The sequence below is a fragment of the Nothobranchius furzeri genome, chromosome 7 (genome assembly GCF_043380555.1).
Source record: "Nothobranchius furzeri strain GRZ-AD chromosome 7, NfurGRZ-RIMD1, whole genome shotgun sequence".
Lineage (NCBI taxonomy): Eukaryota > Metazoa > Chordata > Actinopteri > Cyprinodontiformes > Nothobranchiidae > Nothobranchius > Nothobranchius furzeri.
In genome coordinates this window covers 54,790,610-54,813,995 of record NC_091747.1, presented here as the reverse complement: position 1 = coordinate 54,813,995, position 23,386 = coordinate 54,790,610, and the positions used below count along the sequence as shown (strand labels likewise).

The window sequence follows — 23,386 nt, the reverse complement described above, 5'->3', positions numbered from 1 at the left end:
GAGAGGACAGGAAATGGATTTGTTGAGTGGGACTGAGGGACAGACGAGGACTCGGGCTTGGAGAGAAGGCTGTGGAAGGTCTGTGGACATTTATTCCTTTGGTTCAGGGTGTGTGTGTGTGTGTGTGTGTGTGTGTGTGTGTGCGCGTGTGTGTGTGTGTGTGTGTGTGTGTGTGTGTGTGTGTGTGTGTGTGTGTGTGTGTGAGATCTAAGTTGATATTTTTCTACTTTTATGAGTTTAAATTCTTATTCTAAGTTATAAAAAAAACAATTTTTGGAAAATAGAAATAAAGACTAAATCAGAGACACTAACTAAATGAACAAAAGACTTAAATCTTATTGTGAAAGGGTCAGTAAATATTTAAACATCTATATAAATGTGAAATTTCGATGGTTCGTAGTCTAGTAGAGGTTCTCTCTCTCTCTCTCTCTCTCTACATTTGGTTGTGCTATCTTGTTGGGGGTAGCAGTCAGACATCAGCGTCAGCCTTCAGAGGCATAAATGGGATAAAAATTTAAATTATTTATTTTGTTGGGAGCAGAAGTGATGGAATGGGACACGAGCCCCCCCCCCCCCCCCCCCCCCCCGGGAGATGGGGAGGCTGGTGTCGAGTGTTCAGCACACCTCCTTCCCTGCAGCTCCGGTGGGCAGGATGTTAAGTTGGGTGAGCTGAGCCGAGTGTTCCTTGGCCTTGAGGCGCAGCGCGGCGATACTGGAGGCCCTGCGGTCTGCTGCTGCCGAGGAGGACGTGGAGGAAGAAGAAGCCGAAGGGTCGGGGAGGACGGAGCTGGCGTGGGAGGGGTTCTCTACAGGGGGCGCGGGCTGGCGGAGGAGGGCTGCGGCGGTGGAAGCACTCGTCAGGGGACCCATGCTGGAGAAAAGCCTGGAGAAAAAACACAGTCGTCATGAATGTGACTTAAGAAAAAAAATGCTTTTTGTTTTTAATATTGTTCTAAAATGAACTTTATTACAAAAATCTCACTGACCTTCAGTCAGATTTATAATTCACATTAGACATATATTTAATATTTTTCCTACAAAAATGAAAAATCTAATTTTGGTTTTGATTGTTTTTGATTATTTTTTTAAAATTTAAACTAAAAGTAGACTGTGTGTGTGTGTGTGTGTGTGTGTGTGTGTGTGTGTGTGTGTGTGTGTGTGTGTGTGTGTGTGTGTGTGTGTGTGTGTGTGTGTGTGTGTGTGTGTGTGTGTGTGTGTGTCTCTCTCTCTCACAGCTTGAATTGCAGGATCACACATTGATCCGTCTGACAGGATGGCGGCTAACAGCGTAGCATGTTTGCGTCCAAACAGACAAACTGTGGCGGGGTGTGAATGACTTGCATCATGTGTTTGGAGTTTACTCTAATCCCTTCTAACCGCTGAGCACTTTTCTGCACAAGTGTTGTGATTTACTTCCCACTGCAGGGATGCATGAAGGTCGTGTTTGGGGGAGGCTGGCCCCCTGAGTCCTGCTGCTGCAGAGATGGGCACGTTGGGATGTAAATACGACCAAAGAGCAGACATTAAGCCTGCAGGAAGTCTGTGCATTGGAGTGACTCACCTGCCGAAAGTGGGGCCGATGAAAGCGGGGTGGCGGAACATGGCGGCTGTGCCCAGGAAGGTTCCCAGACCCAGCGGGGTGGCTAAGGGTGGAGCGGAGCTGTTGTGAGGTGGTGGGGCCAGGCCGGGGAAGGCTGCAGCAGCAGCAGCAGCAGCTGTCCAGGCTGACTCCAGAGCTGGGTGAGGGTGAGGAGGGAAGGGCCCTCCTTCCAGGTAGTGGCTAAGAGGATGACCTGCTGCCAGCGGGCCTGGGAAGGGCAGGCCTGACGGGTGGGCCTGCACCCCGGCCTTCTCACGCTTCCTCCACTTGGCCCTGCGGTTCTGAAACCACACCTGAGGACGGAGAAGACCATGATCTTTAGTATTTCACCCTCATCTGTGTAAAGTATCAGTGTTTAGTTCAGGTGCACGGCTACCAGGCGTAAAGTCAGCAGTAATTACGTGCACGTAAATCCCTGTGGCTCCCAGCCCCTCAAATCTGCTTTCTGTCTAATTAAACTCCCTCCCTTTTAGACGGGCTTCGGGGTGGGAAGTAGGGGAGGTAATTAAGAGCGTTGTTAACAAAAGATCCAGAAAATTACCGCTGAACTGGCTCCAATAACAATTAATGCGCTTTAAATTAAATTCTTAAGAGATGTAGAACAAATGACTTCCATCCAGGAGAGTATTTAACTTTCCCACGCATCCGCCTGGTGCCCGCTTTGCTCTGCTGAAGCACAATGAGCAAAATGTCAACATGTGGAAAGTGATTGAAGGGTTGAGCGACGGACACACACACACACACACACACACACACACACACACACACACACACACACACACACACACACACACACTCACACTCTACTCCCAAAGGGCTGTTTAGCATTACACAGCCTCTGGGGAATTTATGAGTTTTTATCACCTCCCGATGGCGCCCGTTAAGTGATTTGTTCACCTCCCATAAGAGACATCTGTTGTTTTACCGGCGGCCATAACCTCTGGAGCTTGTTTGAACTGTCTCTGTGGTTATGCTTTGGACATGCAGGCCACGCTTTCAGGGGGGGAGGATGGGGGGAGGCAAACACCTTTAATGGCCTCTCATTCCCTCCCAAGTGCAAAGCATCGGATCAATGCAGGTCTATTGCAATCACATAATGGGAAATCAAATAGCATTATCCCTCCCCTTCTCTCCCCTCCACTCTCTTTTTTTTAACTCACCCCTTCCTCCCCCTCATCCTCTGATGCAAACTTCCAGATCTGTTTGCTCCGGCTCTAAGTGCGCCTTTTTATGCGTCTCATTCGGCTTAATTGCCACTAAAACGTCCCCGTTCGAGTTTAATAACTTTCAATAACAGGAACCGGGAGAGGGAGGGGGGCATTTAACACGTTTTTTTTACTGTAATCATTTATTGCCTCAAATTAGAACATATCGGATGACGCACGGCACCCTGCACCGTGCGTAAAAGGTGCACATTTTCTGATAAAACACCAGAACGCTTTTTAAAAACATGTCTTTAGAAATAAGGAGCGCGTTTACCTGCACGCGCGCCTCGGTGAGATCCAGACGCATTGCGAGCTCCTCTCTGCAAAACAAAAATAATAATAATAAATAAAATAGTAAAGATTCAAGGTTACAGACCGAATTGATGTTTAGTCCCCTCCTGTTGTTAACTGTCAACAATAGAAGAGGGTTTTTGTGCGCCCTCTGCGCCATGAGCCGCAGAAAGACGCCAAAGCCGCATATTCTCTCCCGTCACGGCTGGGTAGAAATAGGCCCAGTGATTGTTAGATTTTTCTTAGCCCAGGCCTGTCATTGTAACAACATAATGGCTGGAATAATGACATCTAAACTAGCCTGCCACAAAAGCAATCGACGCTCCTTTCTGGTTGTAGCAAAGATGCGCTTGCAGCTCAAATTAGAGCCAGACTCGCCTGAAAGTTAATCGACTGGAAAATATGAATTATCCCGGCGATAGAAGCAATGTGGAAATGAAGGTTTATGGAATCAAAAAGGGCTTTTGTGGTTTAAAATATGAAAAAGAGCAAAAAATGTTAATTTAGCATGAAAATGGTTGCATAATTGGTTTGAAAATGTGTTTTCGTTCAAATAAAGCTGTAGATATTTTAAGTTCTGATTTATTTGTGACATAATATATATATATGTAATTATTTGTGTGTGTGTGTGTGTGTGTGTGTGTGTGTGTGTGTGTGTGTGTGTGTGTGTGTGTGTGTGTGTGTTCGTTCATCTGCCCTTGAACGTGAACTTGTAGGGTCTGACTTTTTGCACAAAATGTTGCAGCTGCTCCACTCAATTTAATCCCGCATCATCAGAAGCTGATTCAGGTTTTAGTCACACATCCTGGGAAAATTACACCTAAAGGCCTTAAAATATTTTAATTTTTCTGTGTAATTTATAAAAAAAAATATCAAATTAATTTATGAGTCGCAGATGCAAGGATTATTTAGGATGGATTTAGCAAAAATAAATGCAAATAAATATCAGCTTTAATGCAAGAAAAACATAAAGGGTGTGAATCTGGGAAAAAATGTCAGTAATAATAATAATATACTAATAAATTTTGGCCCTAATTAAATATATCTTCACTGTAATAAAAATATAAAATCAAGTTAGTTAAAATATCTTTAGTATTAATTTAAAATATGAGAATATTTTTCCTAAATATCCATCTTCATTTGTGTGTTTTAAATAGCTTCTATATCTGTCATAATTTCCTGTTTTAAATGTCCCACCTGGTGAAGACGTCGGGGTAGTGCGTCTTCTGGAAAGCCCTCTCCAGCTCCTCCAGCTGGTAGCTGGTGAAGGTAGTCCTGTATCTTCTCTGCTTCCTCTTCAGCATTCCCTCCTCCGAGTCGCTGCCCGCCGACAGACACACGCTGTCCTCCCCGTCCCTCACGTCCCCATCCCCGGCGTTCAAGCTCTCCCGCTCCTCGTCCTTCGGGGACAGCGCGGCCGCGTCTCCGCAGCCCTCCTCCTCTTTGCCGGTGTCCTCCTCGAACTTCAAAGGGCCGAGCTCCACCAGCCCGAGGCTGCCGTCCTCCGAGGCCTCCCCGGGGCTCTGGTCGCCCTCTCCCCTGCTCAGAGCGGCGTTCTCCCGGTAGGACTTGCTGCGGCTGATGCTCACCTGCGGCGCCTGGTTGATCTTGAGGCTGTCGGCGGCTTGCTCCAGGAGGAGCCGCTCCCGCTCCAGCTTCTCCGCCTGCTCCTGGAGGTACTTTCCCCCGGGTCCGTAGAGCCGTCGCAGCTTGAGCGGCAGGTGCATGTCAGCGCTGAGGGAAAGGGGCTCCTTCAGTGGTCCTGAAATAAATTTTAAAAAGAAAAGTGGAAATTTCTTATTTCTATTAGATAAACTTACAAACTTTAGCATGTTTTGACTAATTTTCAGGATAAAAGAACACAGAAGCGCCATTATAAAAGCTCGTCCCGGAGCGGACTTACCGTCGGCGGGCTTGTCCAGCTCCCCTCTGCCGGACAGAGCCGTCAAACTTTGCGCCCCTATCAGCCTGACCTTACAGGGGCTGCGGCGGCCCAGGATGCTGTCTATGCAGTAGGAGGAGAGCAGCGTGGGGGACTTGCTGCTCTTCCTCTCGCCTCGCTCCTGGATGTCTTCCTCAAACTGACCGCTCATGTCGGCGCCTGACTGCGTCTCTCACCGCTCCGCTCCTCTCTTGGCTCCTCTCTCCTTCCCCCGGCGCTCCTCTCAGATTAATGTCACACCGCAATTCTCTCTCGGCCGCCTCGCGCTGCGCTTCTCCGGCTCCGCGCTCCTTCAGCATGTATTCTGTCACCTCGCGCCTGATTGGCTCGTGCAGCAGCCCCGCGCGTGAGTGTGTGCGCGCGTGTGTGTCGCTGCTTTATATATTTTACGATAAAGTTAATTTGAGAAGAAAGGCCACAAAACCCGACATGGAGTTCGGCTCTGCTCCGCGGAACGAACTATGGCAGGAAGAGAAGAACTTATCACTTTTGGTCTTAATTAAAGAACGTAAATGAGTCATAATGACGTAAATGAAAACAAAAAGCCGTACAAACACAATGAGGTAATCAGCCAGTTGTTTAGAGAGTTTAACAGCCGTAAACAATAAATAATCAACAGCTTTATGTGGAAATATGGTTTATTTTTCACAATAATGACAATAACACGAGGCTCTATTATTATTAAACAATAACTTTGTAAAAATTATTGAGTTAAAAGATTATATATATATATATATATATATATATATATATATATATATATATATATATATATATATATATATATATGAACAAATTGCTAAAAACTTGAAAGTAAACTAACCTGCCTATAAAAACACAAATTAGCACATTATTGGAACAGTAATATGTTTGAAACCAATATTTTGTTTCAATTACATAATTAGTGTTTTCATTAGGGTCAGACTATTCTCTGGCAAAATGTAAATTACATTTGAACTCCTTCACAACATTTACTCCACCTTTGTTGGGGTGGAACTCAACAGGCATGGTTTCTGGACTGAAGCTGCTCAAATAAAAAACAAACAATATCTTCAAAAGGTACGAATCCACAAAGAAAACATGTTAGCATCATGACAGAATGTGTTTATTGCACCGTATTGTGCCGCCTTAACTAAGTCTGCATAAAATGTTGGGCTTTTCATCAGTGCCAGTGTAATATTAAAATCACAAATAAATGATGCATGCTGGGATTATTAGTATAGTATGTTTTCCATAAACTCAACCAGTGTACCACCGAGCTCCACCATCCAATGTAAAAATATGTTGTTTTTTTGTTTGTAAATTTACATAATTCAGGCATTTCTTCTTATTTAAATTTTTTTTCTCCCCACAAATTATGAATTACTAAAAACTGAATCTGGAGGTATAAACATGAAAAGCCTGTTATGTTGTGTTCACAGACCTTGTAAAATGTAGGTTTTTATGATACTGCTAAGCAATAATGGGTAAAAAATAGACTTTTTTAAAAACTCTCTTTGATTAAACCGAGTAAACCGGTTATGCGGAACACTGGCTGATTCCAGTCACTGCGTGAGTGATTTGTACGCCGTATTAATTTCCAACATTTTTGCAGTATTTTGTTATTTTGATTGCATTTATTGTTTATTGCATTCGATTGTGTCAAGGGGAGTGAATGTGATTAACTGTAAAATGTATGCCTTGAATTCAATCAGCAACAATGCAGTTTAATTTATTTTATCTTATGTTTGTAATTTACAAAATATAAAGCTCTTCAAGAAAGACTTGAAATGGATGAGTGAGTTGATCTATCTATCTATCTATCTATCTATCTATCTATCTATCTATCTATCTATCTATCTATCTATCTATCTATCTATCTATCTATCTATCTATCTATCTATCTATCTATCTATCTATCTATCTATCTATCTATCTATCTATCTATCTATCTATCTATCTATCTATCTATCTATCTATCTATCTATCATCTGTCTGTCTGTCTGTCTGTCTGTCTGTTGTCTGTCTGTCCTTTCCAATTGCTCTCTGCTGGAGTTGTGGATGGGGTGAGGGTAGCAGGCGGCGGTGATGAGCTGCGTGGCGCACGGGGTACCGGGATAGCACGCAGGGACTCTGCCGCGGAGAGGGGGAGAGATGAGAGATGGATGGAGAATGTAATTTTAAATGAAAGTCTATTTAACCCGCTGTGAATGGCGTGACCCCCATCCTCGCCTCAGAGCCCATCACTGTTAAAAGGATCATTTTCAGAATTCAATCCAAAAACTTCAGCAAGCTGCAATTTACACTCTCTCTTCTCCTCTTTTTCCTCCCATCCCTCTCCCCCTCCTCCTCCTCCTCCTCCTCTTCCTCCGTTATGTATCAGAGCTTCTCACCAAACGAACAATAACAATAAAATATATGACCAGTACATTTTTTTCTTCTCCTTCTATCAACTTTCCATTTCTGGTGCAATTTATTCCTGAAAGTTTAACTTCTCTACGTTTAACAGTTTGTGGCACGATTGGACCTTTTTCTCTTTTCTAATGAGGTATTAAATCAACGGATCCACCCCTAAAGTTAATAAAACACACAAATCTAAGGTGTCACAAACTTCCGAGCTTGTTAATTTGCGCGCAAATCAGTACAATGAATAACAATAAAATGTTCACCTGTTTTTGTCTCCTGCGCGGTCACAAACAAGACGCGCGTAATACAGACGGGTATTTAGAGTCGCTCTGTAATTTGGGGGCCACAATTTGATTCATTTATCCGCACACTGTTATTAACCCTGTGGAAAAAGAGATGTCAGCCGCCATTTCAGCCAGCAGGACATCCGCGCTTTGTTTAAATGCACTAATTACGCGCATACATTAGGGAGGGGGAAGGAGGGAGGATATAGCGCGAGCGCAATTTTCACATTTCCAATTTTTCGTCTGTTTGACGTGCAGGTGAAGAGATGGCGGAGACAGGGAAACCAACACCGCCTCCCTTTTGTGTTTTCGCCACCTCATAACCTGATCATATTCAGAGAGAAGCGCGCGCTGTTGCAGAAGAGTCCACGAGCCTTTTGTTTGTTTATCCTGAGGTCGCGAACTTCTGGTTTTTGTATATTTTATGTTAAAAACACTTAAAATATTCAATGTTTCTCTTTCCCCCCACCGATTAGCTTCATTAAAGGGGCAGTTCACTTTTTTAAGCAGAAATCGGAGCAACCTCCGTTTGGAGAAACAGAGATCAGGGCCGGCCCAAGCCTTTGTGGGGCCTTAAGCATGTTTTCCTTTGGTGGCCCCCTAATTTAACGCCAGATGATCCATCATTGGGCAACACCATTTGTGTGACATGCCCAGTCATTAACGTCTTTTGTATTTGCTTACAGGTGCTATTATGGATTTTGAATTCTTCTTTCCCAGAAAACCAACAAAATGCTCTAATTAATTTGCATTTTGAATTACAGAGTGGTATTGAAGTGTGGTGTATTAATGCAAATGGACGTCAGCAGAATTCATGGTAAACAAATGCTTACTATTATTCTTAAAATATTATGTGTGAAATGTGCTGGACTACAAAATAAAACCAAAATGACACTTCAGAATAATTTTAAAAAATTATATGATAAAATAAAAGTAATACATATAAATAGTATTTATTCATGTTAAATATTATGTAGTTATTATTATTTAGTGTGTCTTGTTTAAAGTTATTAATACATTTTTCTCATGCAACACACTCTCACTCCCAGCGCGTCAAAAACAAACGCTTGGTCAGCCACCCTTCGCGTCAGACCCCTGACGCCAAAAGTGCCCTTTTTCGTTACTTATGTGCGAAAAGGGGTTTTTCCCTTATTTGACTGCAGATTACAATGCAGCGTAAAACTGACGTGATGGGATGTCCGCAGCCAGGGCACCAAACAAGCTCATTGTACCTCACCTTAACCTTATCCTCTTATTTAACCTTCCCCTCACCCCTATCCTAACCTTAACCATCTTGCTAGCGAACACGTTAGTGATGTGTCGATCGCTCTAAAAGCCGGCTCTATGAAGCGAACGGCGGGAGCCGCCTTGTCATTGGTCGAGTTTGGACCGAGCCAACGCGAGGGGGAGGTTTCAACTACCAAGGTGGAGGTTAAAAGTAGAGGGTATTTGTAACCTCCCCCTCGCCAGATGGTATGTTCTAACGTACCCCTTGGGCGGCAAATACGAAAATTCAAAGTCAGACTGACTGTCAGAGTTGGAATGCATGGGAAACAAACGCTTAATCACAGTGAGAGTAACGTTTTAGGTAGCAAGAGGGTTAAGGTTAGGATGAGGGAGAGGGGAAGGTTATAAATAGTGAAACGTTAAGGTTTAGGTGCGCTTAAATGAGCTGGTTCGGTGCCGCATCAGCGGATATCTAAACACGTCAGTTTTACGCTGCATTGGGATCTGCAGTTACAAAAGGGAAAAACCCCTTTTCGCACATAAGTAACGAAAAAGGGCACTTTGGGCGTCTGGGGTCTGACGTGGAGGGTGGCTGACCAAGCGTTTCTTTTTGACTCGCTGGGAGTGAGAATGTGTTGCATCTTGGTGGGGGCCCAAAGCAGTTGCTTAATTTGTCTATGCCTTGGTCCGGCTCTGACTGTCACACGGCGAGTAGGGGGGAGGTTAGGACCCAAGATGCAGAACCAGGGAGACACGAGGCAGGAGCTGAAATAAATGTAAAAATCCAATGGGGCAGTAAGCCAAAACCAAAAATCCTAGTGTGAAAACCAAGAGACCTTGAGAAAAAGTGCTATCTTAAAGAGCAGACCTGGAGATATCCAAAAAACCATAGAGACCAATAAAGGGGGCGAGACAACGCTGACACAAACAATGGACCGACAACACATTGAGACACAGACAGGGTTTTATACACAAAAGGAAACAATCAGGGTGACGGGTGTTTGTAATCAGAAGGAATCAGGTGAGATTAACTGAGTGGGGAAAACTGACTAGATAAAATAAATCTACAGAGAACTAAAGATGAGTGAACTCTTAAAACCTGATAACAAGACACCAGAAGAAAAACAGGGATGGGATTACTGCATCTGAAATCACTACGGGGAAAACCTGAGGGAAACCTGGAGTGGGCTGGAGACCTAAAGGGGCACAGAAACCAAAGAAGAACACCTAAGGGGAAAACCTGGAGTGGGCACACGGAGACACACGAGGGGAACCTAGAGAGGGATGGAGAACACAAGGAGACACATGAGGGGCACAGAATGCAGACCATGACAGTACCCCCCGAAGGGGCGGATACCAGACGCCCACAGGGCACACGCAAAGCGAAAGACAAGGTGACTAGGGACCAGGGGAGTCTGGGAGGCCTGCAACGGGGAACCAGGAGCTGGGGACTCTGGAGACTCGACTGGTTAGGACCCTGCAGGCGAAGATTCTGCAGGAGGGGACTAAAGCCTGATTCATGCTTCTCCATCTGCATCACTGCGGAGACACGCAACGTCCTTGCGGGCCTGCCAGAGAGCTCCGCAAGGACAGACGGAGTCGAGCTCTCTTTTCTAAACATCCGTCAGTCGAGACGGACAACGCAAGCTTGTGATTGGTCAGGATGCCGCTGTTGTCTACATCGCCGCCATTGCGTCCTCAAAAACATAAAGAGAGCCGAGGATAACTAGCGACAGACACGGAGCAGCAGCTTGAAGAATACCTCGTGAAAAAAATCTAAAAACATGAACGTTTAATTCCCCCGTGACTGGAGGAGTGAAAAGATGCACAGCAAGCATTTTATTTGTAGACAGAAATGACAGGAAACGTGGGTTTAGAGGTGGCGAGCGCATGAAGAGGTGGAGGAGGATGAGAGACAAATTTGTCTGTGTTAAAAAGTCTCTTATATACAAAAAAAAAAACACAATATAAACACACTATCTTGGACCAATACATGACAGGATACCACAGAGCAGCGCTACGCCCTCTGTTGTCCTGCCGGGCAATTGCTTTGCAACACTCCCCAGGAGACGGAGAAGTATGAGAGCATAACGCTTCCGTCAATCCGTGCGTGTCTGTCCCTTGCGGAGCTGACGGAGAAGCATGAACCAGGCTTTAGTCTCTGCAGGCTGGGGGGGGGGGGGGGGGGGGCGTAGACTCTGGAGGTGGAGCCACCGCGGGCGGGGCCTCCTGGACAGGCTTGACTGGAGCCTCTTCGACAGGCGGGACCTGAGCCTCTTGGACAGGTTGTCCAGCTCAGATCTCCGGGATGAGGAGGAGATTGGGCTGAGTTGGTGATGATGATTGGTGGAGCTCGGGCTGAGGTGTCAGAGCAGGAAATACCTGAACTGACGGTGCTGCTCTGACCTTAGGAGACCTCTGACGATGGTTATGGCGTCGTCGACGTGGGAAGGTTCGGCTCATCGGAGGTGCAGGGATGACGCCGGCTGGAATGGAGGACGGGGAGGAATGACAGCCCACCAGAGACAAAAAGGCAGCGCTGTCGGGACTAGGTGAAGGTGTGGTGGCTCGGCCCATCGGAGGTGCTGAGATGGCGCCGGATGCCGCAGAGGAGGAGGAGTGACAGCCCACTGGAGATGATGAGGTAGCGCTGTCGAGACCAGGTGAAGGGATGGAGGTTCGGCTGATCAGAATTGTGGAGATTCATGTGGTAGGTTGTTGCGGTTTGAGGCCGAAAGCCACCCATAGCTCCTTCGCGAAGGTCCAAAAAGAGACCTCTTCTATGGGGTGAAGGTCCAAGTAGAGGTCGGCCCACCGCAGGGCTCTGCCTCCCAAGCAAAGCACCGTGAACAACACCTTATTAAACTCTGAGGAATTCATGTCCAAACAGCCAGCACAGTCCTGAATAAAAGTCCAGCAGGTTTCCGGGTCACCATAGTACCTGTCCATCTGCGGTGTCGGGGTACCTGGAGAGTCTGCTGGGTCCTGGGTGGGTCGGTCCATTCTGTCACGCTGCGAGTGGGGGTAGGGGTGTTAGGACCCAAGATGCAGAACCAGGGAGACATGAGGCAGGAGTTGGAATAAAAGTAAAATCCTTTATTAGGAGTTATTGTCCAAAAGTAAATCCAATGGGACAGGAAGCCAAAACCAAAAATCCAAAAATCCTAGTATGAAAACCAAGAGACCTAGAGACAAAGTGCTATCTTAAAGAGCAGACCTGGAGATATCCAAAAAACCCTAGAGACCAAGAGAGGGGGGCGAGACAACGCTGACACAAACAATGGACCGACAACACATTGAGACACAGACAGGGTTTTAAACACAAAAGGAAACAATCAGGGTGACGGGTGTTTGTGGAGTAATCAGAAGGAATCAGGCGAGATTAACTGAGTGGGGAAAACTGACAAGATAAAATAAATCTACAGAGAACTAAAGATGAGTGAACTCTTAAAACCTGATAACAAGACACCAGAAGAAAAACAGGGATGGGATTACTGCATCTGAAATCACTACGGGGGAAACCTGGAGTGGTCACAAGGAGACACATGAGGGAGGCGCAGAACGCAAACCACTGACAGATTCATCCTGAAAAGTTATGGATGACTTAATAGCAGTGATGGAATGTTACAATACTTAAGTACATTTTTTCTGCATTTGTACTTAAATAAAGTAACTTTCTTAAGGCCTACCTTATACTTTTACTCCACTATATTTTCTAAAAACGTTTCAAGAGTAATTTTATTTGCACTTTATTAAACCTCCAACCCACCCCCAGTCCCTTGAAAATTATCAAAAATGTTTTGGATACTTCCCCTATTATGTGACTACTTCTTTTTACTCCCTTATCTGTACTTTTACTTTAGTGAACAAAGAAATAAAGTACTTCTAACTAGTCTCAATGGGGCCAAAGTGTCGGAACCTTGCAGGTTCTTGTCTTGTGAAATTAAAGTCTGTTTCAATTTGGACTTTATAGTAACTCACAGGTTTGTAACTGTAATCTGAAAGGTTTTACTTTAATGCAGGGATGTCCAAATTTTTCAAGCCGAAGTAAAAAAAATCAAGTTAAATGTCCTCACGGGCCACAGACAATAGATTTATTTATTTGAAGCATGCAAAGTAATTTTGTGGTTCATATTTTTATTTTTGCTAAAATAGACACATTAGTGAAATAGTAAACATAAAATGTGAAAAAGTATTGCTCCACATCAACAACCTGCTAGGGACAAAAGTGAGGCATACAAAACGACTGAGGGCTGTAAATTTAAAGCTGCTTTTACCTAAATCTTTTATTTTCTTATTTTTAACTCAAACTTGTAATCTTTCATCTGTTTATGAAATGTTATAATTTTCTGACCGTTTTTTCTGATGTAAATCTATTTCTGTTTTGAGATCATTATAATTTTTTGACTTTAAGTTTTATTTTGTTTTGATCGATGTGAAGCCCTTTGTGATTCGATGTCTCTGATAAGTGCTATATAAATAAAAATTACTTACTACTAAATGGCCCGTAGCTGTTTGAACTAAAATCTCTATGTCTCCAAACTGAGGATGTTCGTTCTACAACATGTTCCTAACCTTTTAAAAGATCTGATCTTAATGCCATCCACTTTAAAGGTTGAATCTCGGCTTGCAGGTCATTGTACTTGCGCCATCTCCTGGTAAGAACAGGAAACTGCTAAAAACATTTAAAAAACTTATTTTTGGTTTAAAATCCAACTGTTTTCCTATGTTTCCTTACTTTTGAGTCATTTTCCATCAGAAAATGAATCGTTTTGTCAGTTTGTGCACCAGTTTAGGTAAGCCACCCAACATCTTTGACATAATTGGACACTTGCTTTAGTGGAGAGGTCGAGCAGGAGAAGAAAGAAGGAAGAAAGGAGGAATAAGAGTGTGCGCGGGGGGGGGGGGGGGGGGGCTTTTAAGGCGCGCGTAAGCAAAGTTAATTAGCGGTTATTAACAGCCCGCATAATGGGAGCGAGAGGGAGTCAATTTAATGACTTTGTTAGCGCGGGTTCAGAGCGACAGGCAATGATCGAAACAACAAAGGCGAGCGCGCACGCAGCCATCATCCGTAATTTCCAGCGGTAATGCGGTCTGATCAGAAACAAAGGGTTCTAATTTCGTTCAACTGACTCGATAATTTGTCCTTATGTAAGGAAAATAATTAATGACTTAATGCTTCAGCAGAAGTAGCTTTTCTTCGAGGGGAGGGGGTCGGAGGCCTCCTTTGCTGGAAGAAGAAGGAGGTGGTAGCCTATAAGGAAATCAATTTCCAAACCTGTAATTATTTGCATCATGCATTTAAGAACGTGGACGTGCGCCTTTTTGGTCCCGGGTTTAGTGTGCAAACAAGCGCGAGTCTGTTAGGAAAAGAGAGGAAGAGTTCCTGATCTTCCTCAGACAGATCTAACAAATGCACCAGAGCTGGAACACAAAGAAAACAGGACTGAATTTAAAATGTAAGAGTCAAGATTATTATTATTTTTTGGGGGGAGTGCAGCTGCATTTATGTGTGTTTTGTTGCGAAATTACCCGAGACCCGTGCGTCTTTACGCACGATTCCACAGACAAGTTCAGTCAGCTGGAGGGAGGGAGGGGGGGGGGTGAGCGCTGTCATCGATTTGGAGGGGGACATGAGCTGCCTGCGGGCAACTCTTGGATTCATAACAGGTGGACAGGCCACCCACGGGAGAGCAGCAATCTCACGGGCCCCATCGTCTCCTCTGATTACTGCTTTGATCACAGGAATCAAGAGCCCGGCACTCTAGTGAAACCCGCTGCAAGGTCCGGCTCCGGCTCGTGAGCTGAAGAGCTCATCATCATCACCATCACCATCGTCATCGTCAGGATCATGTTCAGTTGACCACGAACCCAGAGAGCGGTGTGTGTTGTCACCGCCGCGTTGCCCTTTTATTGATTGCGTGCCTTAATTTTAATTCGATTGCGCGAGTGTCTTAAATTCCGCAAGAATCATCCTAGTAATGAGATAATCAAAGTAATACATGCTAATCAGTTATGTTGCCAGCTTATCAAAACCGGAGTGCCCCCCCCCCCCCCCCCCCCCGCCCAGTCTGAAGAAGTCCATTTATTCAGTTAGTGGCAATACCTTGCGCAAATGGCGCGATGCAAATGATATTTGATTAGACTAAATTAAGAACCTCGTTTCTTCCTTGTCTGAGTTTTATGTAAATTCTTTTTTTTTTCTTTCTTTAGCTGGGATATCATGAAAATGCATTTGTCATCGAGAAATAAAAGTCTGACTGCAGCAGGTTGTTCTGATGATTGTCCTTTGACCCGTCGCAGCTCCCGTAGTAAGCCTTTAGAACTTCCTTGCTGTGGCGGAGTGCGCGTTGAGGATAGACTGGACACCTCTGACTGCGTGTGCACGTGTGCGTTTACGCGATTATGTGCACTCATGTGTGCCATAACATGCTGTCTGAGGTGACAGGGAGAGTGCATGAGGACTTCCTCGCTGTGCGCTTTGCGGGGCCTGTAGATGGAAAAGGAATAAATCCAATATAGATAGCAGGGCTGCGCTGCCTCCCGCTGGGGACCTGCAGATTTGCAGGCCAGGATCGAAGTGCTTTTCTCCACCTAAATTGGCCCAAGAGGCTGCAGGAGAAGCAGTACACTCCCCCTCTGGTGCCTACAACCTAATGATGGATCTGGACACAGATATGGATAAATTTGTAAAAAGATACAGAATCAGTTTGACAACACAAAGATTTAAACACAACTCATAGCTCTGTGGTGCTGAACACAATCTTTCGTTGTTCAGACAACGTTCACTTCAAGTTTTCCTCTTCACAGCTAAACCACAGCTTTAGAGGAGACATCCTCACTACCACACTCCAAACAGGTGAATGGTCTAGCTGGGCTCTCATCAGGATCTGAAACGATACACCCACTTGCCTTTTGGATCTCTACTCAAGTTTAGCATCTTGCAGGACAGGATAACTGCCGACCCGACTGTTCGTGACAGAGGAACAAACACACACTGCGGTCTGGTTCAGCTCAGTAGAGGCACACGTGACACAAGCGTCACGCATGGTGCTTCCTTTTATTGCCACATAATTGGTTATCATGACACATACACAGGTGTAAGAGCACACATAATCAAGACTGATTCGTAACATCTACAAGGAACAGCAGGCCATGGCGATCTGGTGTTATTTTGAGTCTGCACATTCCAGGTTGGCCTTTTATTGTGGGCAGTATAAGGTACACCTGTGCACTACTCATGATGTCAGATCAGCATCTTGATGTGGCACACCTGTGAGGTGGGATGGATTATCTCAGCAAAGCAGAAGTGCTCACTATTACACATTTAGACTGATTTGTGAACAATGTTTGAGAGAAATTGTAATATTGTGTATCTGGAATGAATTTTAGATCTTTAAGCCCATCTCATGAAAAATCGGAGCAGAAACAAAGGTGTTGCGTTTACATTTTTGTTGAGTGTGTGTATGTATATATACATATATATATATATATATATATATATATATATATATATATATATGTGTGTGTGTGTGTGTGTGTGTGTGTCAACATTCAAATAATTTTTTATCTAATATTTTTTCATGCTTTTGAGATTTGACTAATTTGAAAAAGCAAGAAAAAACATTAAAAAATCACATCAAATACAAATTCGGGTCTCAGGAGGTTAAAGGAGGGGCTACCTTCCAGAGGTGGTCATGACCCATCCTGGCCACCCACTGGGGGCGCCACTGCTGGTTATTTATGTTAAGTTTGTTTTGGATCCAGGGTCAGTTTGAGGACTTTATTAGCCACGTGAACATATAGTCTGTCCACGACCCACAGACAGATCTCAGTCAGGGACGGAATCTACGGTTGTCTTTCAAACTGTGTCTGCATGCTATTGGACAACAAGCATGACATACTCACTGCTCGCGATATCAGTCAGCGGGGCAGTCCACCGCCATACACTGTAGAAAAAGACGCAAATAAATCCTTTTTCTAAATGAAAGACTCAAGTTCCTCTATCTGCTCCTGACTCAAAGAAAAGTCCAAGTCAAACTTGTTCAAAGTTGACGCCAAACCCGTTTCAAAAGAGTGCCGTCTATGAACCGCCGCCATTGTTGTTTTGCTTCTGCCTAAGCTCTGATGCCACAAACACAGAGCGCTGTGATTGGCCAGGCCTAAACTTACCTGCTGAGGCTACAATGGAGCATGGCAAGTCCAATCTGCAGAGCTAACTCTGCCCACATAGCCCACAGAACAGATGTTAGTAGCATTTATCTGAAAATAGCCAGTAAATAATCGTCTACCGTTCAATTCAAGATGTCTGCCAGAGTTAACCAACAATAGCAAATGTCGCTTTATTAAAACACCGCATGAGTCCAACTGCAGGTTTACCATGGCTTTATTTTCTCACTGCATGTCCCCATGACATGGCCGCCGTTCCCTCTCCCTAGTCACCCTGCTGACGTCATAACCAGTCGCCTGTAATCCACAACAGCACAACATAACATTAAACCACAGCAAACACTAAAAAAGCTCCATCATTTCCCAGCATAAGAGTTTAAAACTCCGCATTAAGTCTTTTTAGATGTTCTTATCTTGGTCTCCATGTGTCTGCTACATCATCCTCACCATCTGTGGCCATCACGCTGTAGCTTCATTGAACAATGGCTGCAGAGCAACTAGCAACACCTGAATCTGAGACAGTCCAGTATGATGCATACTAAATACCCTGAAAGCATCACATAAACACACAAGCCACAAACATACGCACACATGCAACAGAAATCCTTTTGACATCAATAATTGGTAAATCCTCTGATTAACTTGTAAGAATTGTCCTTAGAGTGCTTAAGTAATTGTGTTTGTGTGTGTCCTTTTTTATTGCATGCACCCCCTCTCTTTAAAGCACATCTTTATAACCAAGCAATTCCAAAGCAATTTTCTCTGTGGGAGGAGAGTGTAATTTTCTATTCTGTGACACTGTGATGTGTAAGAAACTGGGAGCTGGCGCTAAAAGGTGTCTGCAGTTGTGTGTCTTGGTGTGGGTGTGAGCTGCTTTTAATGGCCGACGCAGGGCGGGCGGTGATGGTGGTGAGCGGGTGCGTGTCAGGAAGGCCATCATTTAATGACTCCCAAATAGTGCCCTCCTCGTTTGAGCTATCGTCCTGGAAACGGGAGGCTGTGAACCACGAGAGCGCCGTGCACTGCAACACTCTTTTATCTTCATATTAAACCATTTGCATAACATTACGGCGATGGGTACGACTCAGGAGATACTCCAGCTACTCAGGGAGAGACGGGGAGAGTGTCGAGGCAGGAGACACACAAAGGGTATACTACATGTCCTTGCAAATCTAATCAGCGTTAAATGGAGCTGTCACACGAGTGTGTGTGAGCGTGTGCGCTTGTGTCAGGAGCCATTTAGCTTTAAACTGCAGCTTACTATGTAACAGGGCTGTAATTATAAAATACAGTTTGATGTAGACGTGTAAATGCAGCAGTTACCTGATACTCAGGTGGTAATGACTCAAATGTCATGCACGCCTGTCACAAAAATGTTCTTTTTCATTCAAGAGCGATGACAAAATACCAAAAAAAAAAACCTGCCTTGTTAAAGCAAATGGCATTACCAGTGTTTGTTGAAGTGCTTCACATGTTTGGTGATATCAGCCGACCAACAAAAGACTCAATTTCATGTCTGCGTGGTGAATCTATACCGAATAAAGGAGTTTTTGCTTTGTTTTGACTGTAAATGGATGCATTTGAACAATTAAGGCAGAAACAACAGAGAACTGGGTGCAGAAGAGATAAAAGAGGAAAGCGGTGGGTAATTTTTTGTCTTTCTACCGCCTGATTAACTTAATCAACAAAGTCTTGACACGGCAGAAACATGTGCATTATTGTGACTCTCAGCGACACAAACACCTACTTTTATCTCAGTATCTTCAATATTAACCAAGTTAGAACCATTTTTGTATGTGCTTTTGGCGATTAGCCATGGAGTTCATCCCAAATGTTTATTAGTTTATCTGAGGGTTGCATCACCACCTGTTCTTTGGCTTTGACCCATCAAAGGAAACATTTTAGATAAACATCTGAGCTGAACTATAGCTAATGTTGCCTTCGATTTGTCCTCGGAACTCGGAAATCCCGACTTCCGAGTGGGGAAATTCAAATGAAGCGCCCCCCAAAGTCGGACCTCCGAGTCAGAAACTTGGAAGAATTTCAGAACTCCAACCTCGACATCCAAAAGGCAGCCCTCCGTATCAACAACAGTAAGTTTTAGGTGAAATGTGGTTATTTTACAAAGCACTTTTATATGAGCGCGTTTAAAACCAATGTTACATGTAGTGCTACATACTAAAAGTTTTGTTTGCATGTTGAACGTACAGCTTAGAACTATGTTATTAAGAGGAATCTTCAAACATGGGAGGTGTGCGTCGCCATATAGGAATCCTGACTTCTCCGACTACCGTAACCAGAACACGGTTAACTTGGGTGTGAAATCCCATGCAAACTCTGCAATTTCACAAAAGCACCAACCCAAAAAACCATAGACATAGTAGTTAACAGAATCAGACAGGACAAAACTTTACACAAAAGAACAAACCTCACAGCAGATGACATAGCACAACTGATAGGACTGGTAGCTAACTCCACTTACTTCACATACGACAACGCAATATACAAACAACTGGAAGGCTATCAGCCACCCTGTGCGAGTTTTTCTTGGAAGACCTAGAGCAAAAAGCCATAGCCACTGCCCCCCCCAAACTGCAAAATAAAACTATGGAAACGCTACGTAGACGACATACTGGAAATCACACCAAAAGGACAAACAGAAACACTAACACAACACTTGAATAACGTTAACGACACAGGCAACATAAAGTTCACTTATGAGTCAGAAACAGAAGGCAGTATAGCATTTATGGATATGGAAATCACCAGGCAGACCGACTGGACCCTAAACATAAACACATACAGGAAACCAACACACACAGACCAACATCTATTATGGACATCAGAACACCCCACCATACACAAAATGTCAGTAATCAGAACATTATGTCACAGAGCAAACATGATAACAGAAGAAAGAGACCGTAAACAAGAGGACAAACACGTACAACACGCTTTAAAGACCTGCGGATACCCGACATGGGCAATAAACAAAGGAAAACAACAAACAACAACAGAAAGAAAGAAAAAAACAACCAAAGCAAAGTACCAGAAACCCAGAAAGACAAGAACCAAAACCAGTGATAACCTTACCATACATCAGAGGCATAACAGAAAAAATAAGAGCAACAATGAAAAAATACAACATAAACACACCAACAAAACCATACACAACAGTTAGAAACAGACTAGTACACCCAAAAGATAAAATATCAGCTGGACTTAAATGTGGAGTCATTTACGAAATCCCGTGCAAACTCTGCAATAAAACATACATAGGAGAAACCGGACGCCAACTCAACACACGAACAATAGAACATAGAAAGGAGTGCGAGAAAGAGGCAAGTCGAAAACACACAAGAGCAGCAAAGCAAGAAGCAGAAAGTACAATAAAGAAGTCAGCCGTAACAGATCACTGCACAAGAGAAAACCATGTAATGGACTGGGACAGCACAAGGATCATAAACGCCGAACAACAGAAATACAAAAGATGGATAAAAGAAGCTACAGAGATAAGGAGACGTGGATGTGGGACCATGAACAGAGACGATGGAGTTTACTCATTGGATCGTGCATGGGACTGCATCGCCGGAGAGGGGAGAGCGGGCAGCAGAGGGTGACAATGTCTGCTGCCCGCGGGTAAATGCAGTAAGAAGTGACGCCAAGAGCGTCAGCTCTGAGGATGTTTGCAGACGCAAACGAAACAGTTAGCAAGGTAAAGAGAAACCTTTCCTGTGTTTTAAAAAAGAACCAAAAATGAAATTAGAAGCCAAACACAGAAAGAACGTACCAAAGATCACAAAAGTATGCAAATGATGAACTTTGCATTATATGTCCTTTTTAAAACTCTTGCTAATATAACTGTGCGTTCAATAATTTCTTTTTTTTTACTGAGTTTAATAGATATTCTTACCGTGAACATTTATTTATGCCAATTATATGTTAAAATTTGACAAAAAATACAAAGATAGCCCTACCCCTACGTCATCATAAGCAAATGTGCCCATGTAATGATGCTGCCACTACCATGCTGGACTGTATAAACTCAGTGGTGCTGTGGGTCTGGTGCTCTTAAGGTCACAGTTCTGTTGTTTTATTCATCAGATCAACAGAAATCTAATCAAATGTGCTAAACTTAGCATTTGCAACAAGGCTTGTTTATACGCCATGTGCATTAGGGCCATTATCACAGAGGGGTTTAAAATATGCACCAAAATCAGTCACGAAGGATGACCTTTATTTAGTTTTCTATGTGTTGCCACTGATAATGACTTGCTGAGACAAAAGCCTATAGAAAATCGGCTTATTTACGTTATCTGCGCCTGTACCGCTGCGGTACAGCGTCCACGATCAGCTAGAGATACTAATGTGAAAGTCCAGGGATTAAATTACCACAACAGTTAGACATGAAGGCAGCTTTGGCTTCAAGATCAGTGTTTTGAGTAATCTCTCTTTGAGATTTCTGACACAATACAGTGGTATTATCCTACAATCACTGTCACATCAAAGGCTGTGCTGTCTTTTCTCTGCTTGAGTTTGGTATTAAAACCAAAGCAGTTGCTTTGGTTTTGGGAACAAGCCTCGTCCATTAAATCAAAAAATACTCAGACTGTCAGATTCCTTTCCTGATGCCAGTCTGGAACAATCCTTTATTAGGAGGAACCAGACTCAAGTAAGAGTTTGCACTTGCATGCTATCTGAAAACCTACAGATGCAATCGGAGCTCAGAACCGGCTCACAGCTGCTCGCGCCTGGCTGCTGTTGCTTGTTTATGCACATATGGATGGACGGAGCCAGGTGAGTGTTTCATTTGCCATCAAGACATTGAATTCAGCAGGCATCTAATAACAAAGCAGTTATGGTCCACTTAGACATGCATAGAAATAAGTGGGCAACAACACTTAAGTCGCCAGCTATTCCCTCATCTCCTATAACACTCAGGCATCATCCAGACTGGACCCAGATACTCCAGATTTCCATCAGCAGACTCGGGGATGAAATTAAAATCGCTCATTTTCTTCCTCCGTACAAGGAGCAGATCAATTTCCTGAGATGGGAGGGGGGCGTGATATTTTCCTGCCATTGGGCTTTCTCCTCTTTGGAGCGGCACCCTGACTGCCTTCCCAGCGGGAGGCCCGGGTCTGACTGCACGCCTCGCCGGAGAACAGTTACTTCTGCCGCTGCGAGTTTATTTGCGCCTCGCTATGAGAATTGCCATCATTTACCCTTCCCAACATCTCCCAAAACAGAGAAAAGAAATAGACAACCGGGGGAAGCGAGGCAAAACTGGGAGAGAGGCGAAATTGATTCTTTTTGATACATGCTGCATGGGGGACATTAGGTACACCTCGTTTGAGCACCTATTTGAAGAAATGAAGTGAATAAATTTAGCTTGATGTAATGTATAAGGCTTTTAGAGGCCTCTGCTGTTCTTATGTGACCTGGAATCACTTGTCCTCGCCTCGGTAGAGGTTACCCAAAAGATGCTGATCAGAATGAACTAATTAGGTGTTGATGACAAGTCCTTCCACACAAATGAGTTATGCAATCTATCAGTGTTCAGTTGTAAATCCTACTTCCTATTTCCTATTAATAATTCCCATTTACCAAATGGAGTGAATTGTGACCATGTTTGCTAACGTGGATGAGCTCTAGCTGCCATCGTTAACTGGGTTGACACCAAAAGTTGGTCAGCTGCAGACGTTCATCCAACGCTGCTTACTCAGAGTTTTAGTAAATTCAGTCGAAACACACAAATGATGCTTTTATTTTGTTGGTAGTGGTTGGAGTGACCGGTGGTGCTGGTGGCGCCAGTGATCAGCAGTCTCGCTTCCATCAGTGCACCCCAGAGCAGTTGTGGCTCCATTGTAGCTCATCATTGTAGTGTGTGAATGTGTGTGTGAGTGGGTGATTGACTGATTGTGTGTTGAAGCGTCTTGGGGGGTTGTAGAATCCTAAGGAGGCGGTATACAAATCAGGCCATTTACCATTTTAAATTAGACATTTGTTTGCATAAAACCTCTCGGACGTAAAGTGATTTCAGCAGTTTTTTTCTTGACATTTTTGGTATCTTCCAGAATGAGCCGTTTCAGGGCTCTGTCACTTCAAGAAAACAAGCTAGATCTGGCCACGCCCACCCATCGACCCACTGACCCTTTGCATGCGACGTCACGCTACTCACGAAAAGGCCTCTTTCACCATCTTTTGAGGTATTTTGTCCCCCATTAGCATCCGGTGACCCGGCCAGCGATATAAAACTAGTACGGATCCGACTTGTAGGTTT

The 23,386-nt window shown here is 44.1% G+C and overlaps 1 protein-coding gene across 2 annotated transcripts in view; it reads right to left on the bottom strand.

Moving 5' to 3' along the window:
- Positions 1 to 566: 566 nt before the first annotated feature.
- The window catches only part of arxa (aristaless related homeobox a), a 24,281-nt gene continuing 1,461 nt past the window's right edge, over positions 567 to 23,386 (bottom strand). Inside the window, exons 1-5 of one of the 2 annotated variants that reach the window (XM_054751109.2) lie at positions 5,000 to 5,332; positions 4,294 to 4,858; positions 3,080 to 3,125; positions 1,562 to 1,893; positions 567 to 883 (exon numbers count right to left, since the gene is read on the bottom strand). In XM_054751109.2, coding sequence (XP_054607084.1) covers positions 616 to 883; positions 1,562 to 1,893; positions 3,080 to 3,125; positions 4,294 to 4,858; positions 5,000 to 5,189 — 1,401 coding nt within the window. In that variant the 5' untranslated portion in view covers positions 5,190 to 5,332 and the 3' untranslated portion in view covers positions 567 to 615. Of the gene's footprint in view, positions 884 to 1,561; positions 1,894 to 3,079; positions 3,126 to 4,293; positions 4,859 to 4,999; positions 5,333 to 23,386 lie in introns of those variants that run through there. The other variant, XM_070553219.1, reaches the window with a different exon arrangement.